This window comes from Leptosomus discolor, chromosome 1 (assembly GCF_034619465.1).
Source record: "Leptosomus discolor isolate bLepDis1 chromosome 1, bLepDis1.hap2, whole genome shotgun sequence".
Taxonomy (NCBI): domain Eukaryota; kingdom Metazoa; phylum Chordata; class Aves; order Leptosomiformes; family Leptosomidae; genus Leptosomus; species Leptosomus discolor.
Window position 1 is genome coordinate 134630211 of NC_141391.1, and position 6234 is coordinate 134636444.

General features: G+C 47.2%; 1 protein-coding gene across 2 annotated transcripts; it reads right to left on the reverse strand.

The window, feature by feature from the left end:
- Window positions 1-4178: 4178 nt before the first annotated feature.
- Window positions 4179-5767, reverse strand: AICDA (activation induced cytidine deaminase). Of its 2 annotated transcripts, none has more exons than XM_009950362.2 (4): window positions 5624-5767; window positions 4847-5117; window positions 4537-4652; window positions 4179-4232 (listed from the first exon to the last, which is right to left on the reverse strand). In XM_009950362.2, the coding sequence occupies exons 1-4, from the start codon at window positions 5762-5764 to the stop codon at window positions 4179-4181; spliced, it is 582 nt and encodes a 193-aa protein (XP_009948664.2). In that variant the 5' UTR covers window positions 5765-5767. The 2 variants fall into 2 exon arrangements, with proteins under 2 accessions (XP_009948664.2, XP_086321436.1); XM_086465310.1 differs by having other exon boundaries at window positions 4537-4620; window positions 4845-5117.
- Between the last annotated feature and the right edge of the window lie 467 nt (window positions 5768-6234).

Genomic DNA, 6234 nt, shown 5'->3' on the forward strand with positions numbered 1-6234 from the left:
GGGGAGAAAAAAAATACTTGAGCTAGAGGACAACGCTGGACACAAATACATCTAGGCTAAAAACCCCTGAAGAGGCAAGTAGCAGCCCCTTTCTGTCCTGGTTTCCAAATACTAATGTGCGGGAGAGGCAGAAAGAGCAAGCTGGGGGCAAGACATGCTTTGAAAACCCCCCTTGTATTTGCAAGGGCCTGGAGTGTGTCTTTGCATTGTTTAATGGTAATCTGTTTCTTATTATTGCTATGTAATGTCCAAGGACGCTGTGTACTGACCTGGAGTAATGCTGTGTGCAGCTGTGGAAATGATGTCAGTGTCCTGCTCTTCAATGGGTATGTTCTGAGGGTTGTCAAGAGCTGGACGCTGGGAGCCATTTGCAGTGAGGAAAAACATCCCTCCAGCCAACACTCTCGTAAAGGGTGCCAGATACCCCCATGCACCAGGAGAAGAGAACCATGCCTGGTTTTCCACGCTGTATCAATAAGCATCCCATCCTCTGTTTATCCTGTTTCCTCTCTTATCAAAGACCAATCCTGTACCTCACTCTGCTGCAGAGTTGGAGCTTTCACAGAGCAGGTGGTCTCTGTATCCCAGCCCCCAGGGTGATAAAGCACGTTATTTGGCATAAGACTAGATGTGTCCTGAGAGTCTGATTGCCAAAAGGTCACGCAGGTGACTGCATGCAGACACATGCAGGATGATATCCAGCAAGGATGAAGGAGCTACCCCCAACCTGTGGGCAGGATGGTTTTCAGCAGTACCCTGGGCCTCATGAAGGTGTGCTTCCAGTAATGGCGTATACAGCTTGAACACGCAAAAAGCACTCAAAACATTACACACCCAGTCACAGGGGCAGGCCTAGCAAAAGCTCAAATTTGTCCCAGATTTGTTGGTAAATCTTTTCTATCCTGTCATTAACTGCGGCTGTAGTCCTTAGGATATGAGTAACAAGAGAATGGAGCAGTGGGCACCCTCGGGGAGAGCAAGGCTTGGGCAGCAGCTGTAAAGCTATTTGGATGCGCCTGTGCCTTGTTCATCACTGCAAGCTATGGGATGTTGAACCAAGTGAGACTGGGGTTTTCAGCTAGCACCATAGTCACCTGCTCTGGCTGTTCCCCACAGTCTTGGGAGGACACACCTTCCCAGAAATCACAAGCCCCCATTTCCCACAGCTCAGGCAATGGGGCCTGAGGTATATTTGCCACAGTCCCCTGGAGGGGTTAGGTTTTTCCCAGGTACATATAAAGGAAGGAGACGTCTAGAATAGCACAGCTACTGTCTGTATAAGGGATAGGCTGTAAAGGTAAGTGGTACTCAAGAGCATATAAGCAGTAGTGAAATGTTCACTATATCCACAGTCTACAAAGCAACTAAAAAATCTTGGGTTGAAAAAGTGATGTTACTACATAGCAGTCATCCTCCAGGGAGTTATTCTTGGCAGAGACACCTAATGCGTTTGAGACTGAATTAATTAATAATGCAAATTCAAAGAATACCTTGTGATAAATAACATGAATTGGTATTTGAGAACAGAAAAAGTGCGGTTAAAAAGAATCTTTATAGCAGAAGAGATAAATTCCTATAGCTAAATCACACGGATTAGCTAAATAGTCCACTCTGAATTTAATCTGCTTTAGATTCAGAAGCAGCAACCTGGGATGCATTCTGAATGCAGTGCACGTTTCTTTGCATTTACTCATTGTGTTTATTCTCCTATTGTATAATGTCACCAATTGTCATGTTTCAACAACTATCTTCAACTCAATGGCCGTCAACATTTAAGCAAAAGCCAACTCTCAAATGCTTTTTTAGAAAATACTACTTTCCCTAGTACCTCTCCAACAATTTCACTGAGAAGTACGATGGTGTTGTACAAGCCAATACCAAAAGTTGGAAGACAGAGATCATTTTTCCATCTCTGATTTTTTTTTTGGTGAAGTATGTTGAGTCAGCAATTTGATGTTCACTTTGGTCAATTACGAGTCATGAATGGGGACAATAGGCTTGTAATCAATGAAGGAAGCATCTTGAACACCTTTAGCATTTAGAGCACAGATTTTGGTAGTATTTCCAAAGTACCTATTGCCTGAACAATTTATCTGCCTTGATCTGTAGGGTGATACTGTCAACGACTTCAAAGTTAGAAGTGAAAAGGATAAAGACAGTTTAATAGGATAGTGCCAGGTTGTCTCTCCAGAAATCAGAAAGCATAGATGACCTGTCAATCCTTTGTCAACTTTTACTTCCCTTACTCACATGGTACCAAAAAAATGACAAAACCAGAAGCTCATTTGTAAGACCTTTATTTATATAAATAATATCCACCATATCAAACAAATATACAACACCATGCTTGCAAATTAATGCTTTGCGAAGAACCCTTATTGCTATTCCTGGTCAAAATTCCTCAAGATGAGAATGCTTCAGGATCCTGAAGTTGTAGGAAGCTTGTGATGCATCTAGCAGAAGGAGGCAGTGTGGGAGCGGGGCTCTCTGCTGTCCTTCTGCGTCTGGCCTATCACCAGAGGAGGTGTTTGAGGAGCGACACAGGAGCCTCCAGCCTTACCCAGAAAGAGGAACAGGATGGAGCAGAAAACTCACACCCATCATGAAGGAAATAACAGAGCACCCTCAGAATATGGGACACACTTAGCCTTGGCAAAGCCTCAAGAGTTTAGACTGCAGAGAACAACCCATCTGTAATTTGGGTAGTATGAAGGCGGTGATGAGTAGGCATGTACTATGAATCCATGTCTTCAACTTTGTAAAGACTGTATCCACAAGATCAGGTGCTAATGGGGTCCCCTAGTGGAAACACAGTGATTGCCAGGCACAAGGGTGCTTTGATTTTGCCCGCTATACAGGCAGTAAAAGGCCTGAAAAAACAGAAGACTGTGGGACTGTTAAGGTGCCTCCAGCAGAGGACAGTTGGCTAGGGAGGGAGCACATTGCAGGTCTAATCTAGGAGGAAATGCTCAGTGGATGAAAAGTACTTGAGTAGTGAGAGCTGTGGTGCTCCTACCTGATATTTGAAGAAACAGATGGTGACTGATGTGGGTGCCAATACACCACCTAAAATGCCACAGCCTCAACCTACATGAATGACAAATTAAGTCTGAGGGACAATACAATGTGGAAATGAAGTGTGTTTTCCATCAGATGCATGCTGGAAAAACTTTGCAGAGGTGAAGTGTGTTGGTGGCTACTTTCCTGGCTGGGTGGGAGGTCCACACAGTGATCAGTACTGACCCCAAGCTCCCACGGCTCTCAACATAGTTAATAGGAGTTGAGTGGACTTCTTGTTTCTGTATGGGAAATGTCTTGCTGGACACCCAGAATTGCAACTCGCACTTGAAAATGCTGACCAGCAAGTCTTCTGCTTCCTTTTTAGGCTTTTATTGTCTAGTTTCAACCTCTCCAGGGCACAAAACCTGGATCCATAGCTACTGAAGCTCCCTTCTTTCCAGGCAGGAGGTAGTACAGTGCCTGGGCCTGCACACAATCCACTTTTAGAAGACCTGCTGGCTTCAAGTGAGGTTTTCAAGCTAAGCTACCTGGGCTGCCCAGGACTCACTTCAATACTATACTACAAGTCAAGCTTTCCAACAACTGGCCAATTTTGCTGATAGGACATAGGGTATACCACTTAAATGGTGATGGTTTTCAACTTCCTACCCACACCCAGAAGGACAAATAAACAGTTTCACAGGGGAGGAGGGGAGGACACAGAGCAGCTCAGTGTAGTGCAGCTCAAAGAGCCAAGAGATGTGCTCCCCAAAGCCCTCATGAAATGTACAGATCAGTGTGCTGCCAGTGAGAACACAGCTGCACAGTTTTGCAGGCTGTCTGCTCCCACCTGGGTGAGGCCAAACCCAGAACTTTATTTGGTGGACCACCTGAATTAGTTCTGCAGGGACCAAGGGAGGGCAAATCGCTCTCTGGCAGTATCGCTGCAGTCCTGGCTATTCCCAGCTAGCAACGGATGAGGTGTGAGTCTGGGGAATGTGTCTGCAGAAGATCAGCCTAATTCTCCTTGGAAATGAAAAAGCAAGGATAGTCTTATCTCTAGACACAGGGCTGAAAGGAAGAGAGATGTAAAGAGGGAAGAAGAGAAAGATCTATTGTAAGGGAGAAAGTTGGAAATCAGTGTTTGTGAAGTCTTCTGATTGCTGATGACTTTCACTTCAAAGTCCCAGAGTTTTAAAGGCATCTCGTAAATCATCTACTTCGTACAGTGGCTGCAGGACAAAATATAAATGGTAGGTCAGTTGTCAAGTCAGCAGGAACCCATGAAGAAGGGGAAGGAGAAGAAATGGCAGGAGATGGGATGAGAGGTGGAAGAAGGAGAAGAAAATGAAGAGAGGAGATATGAAGGAAGTTGAGGGAGAGAGGCAAGAGGGACATGGAGGGTGAAGACACAGGAATGAATGAAAGGGCAGATGGCAGAGATGGGCAGCAAGAGCAGAGAGGAGCTGTAGCAAGGAAGAGAGGAAGAAGCTGAGGGGAAGTGGCACTGGAAGGAGAAGGAGAATTGGCCCTCACCAAGAGGATCCGTCGAAGTTTCCTGGACAGATGGACAGAGTTTTCATGCAGCCCTTCCCAGGCTTTGAATGTCTTTTCCCTGTTCTCCACAAACGTGTTCCAGCAGTAGAAGTAATCTGTGCAAGGCACAGGGGAGTTACAGAGTGCTCAAGACTGCCCCAGAGAGGACACTGACCTCTCCTAGAATCACTAAATCATCACATCCTGCCATCAACTTCTCTGGCTCCTTGTCCTAGGTTCTCCCACCCTCCTGAGTCTCCCTGACCCCCCCCTAGCTTTCTGTCATCTTTTTCTTGCCTGCATATCGCACCTTTGAAGGTCATGATGGCAATTTGGGCCCCTGCCCTGTGCAGACGTCTCAGCCCCTCAGGCTCTGCCTTGCGGTCCTCACAGAAGTAGAGGCGGGCCGTGAAGATGCGGAGGGTCAGGTTGGGGTAGGCGCGCAGGAAGTCAGCCACGTGCCGGGCACAGTCGTAACAGGGGCTCCAGGAGGTGAACCAGGTGATACGGTAGCAGCGGCCTGGGTCCAGGTCCCAGGCTGAGATGTAGCGCAGGAAGAGCACCTCCACGTGACAGCCCATCTTTGTGAAAGAGAGAGGGGGCAAGGCACGGTGTGTGCAAGGGCAGAAAACTGTTAAGAGGTGTGAGGAGGGAGGTGTGAGTTGGATGGGGTGTGAGGGGAAGAGAAACAATGTGGGGGGAAGGTCCTAGGTTCAACGCACAGCGGGAGAAGGCACAGTGGTACGTAAGTGGAAGACTGGCTAGAAAACAACAGAGGTGCACTGATGTGTAGGGAGGTACAAGAGGAATGGGTGGGAGCTAAGCAGAAGAGTAGGTAGGCTGGTAAAGCAGCAGGGAGTGTGGATGTTTTGCTGGTAACGCATTTGGGGGTAGCAAAAAGTACAGGTTTGCCTGGAGGCTTCATCCTCCAAATAGTATATACCAGTGCAGTGTCCATGCTTGTGGACATGTGTGTCAGTGCCTGTGTTGCTGTTGCAGCCCTCCTTTCCCTGCTGCCCCAGGTGAACCGGAGCTGCATGTGCCTCAGTATGGATGTAAGAACAGGATGCCAAGGTGTTCCCCGTACCTTATTACGCAGGTATCCGAAGTCCAGGGAGCACGATGTGGCACTGTCACGGCGCTTTACAACATAGCAGAGGTAGGTTTCACGCCGGCCCTTGGCCCAGCGCAGGTTCTTGAAGTTGTAGAGGAAGAGTTTCCTCTTCATCAGGAGGCTGCAGGAGAAGACAAGAGATGATTTACATTAGAGCCACCCTGGAGCCAGCAGTTGGCCATGTCTTTGTTGAGGGCTCAGCGCCAAAAATATCCTCCTTATGTCCAAGCCTCTCAGTACGAGAAAAGCATCAGTAATTTGCATGCAATGTGTTAGGGGAAGGGTGCAGACGTGACTGGGGGGATGAAGCAGGTGACCCTGTGAGTGGAAACAGTAAGTGAATTAGTAATGATTAGTCAAACAGAAACTATGCCTGGGTAGAGTGAAAAATATCTGCAAATATCCAAAAGGTGGACACCAATGAGGGAGAAGGATGAAGGTGTCTGAGTAGACCTGGGAAGGGGAGGGTCTGGAGTTCAGTCATCAAGAAATATTATTTATAAACCCTGAAAAGCCACTGGGGCGAGGGATGGATCAGATTAGAGCCTCTTTAGAGAAGGCTGGACAGAGTTTCTTCCCAGCAT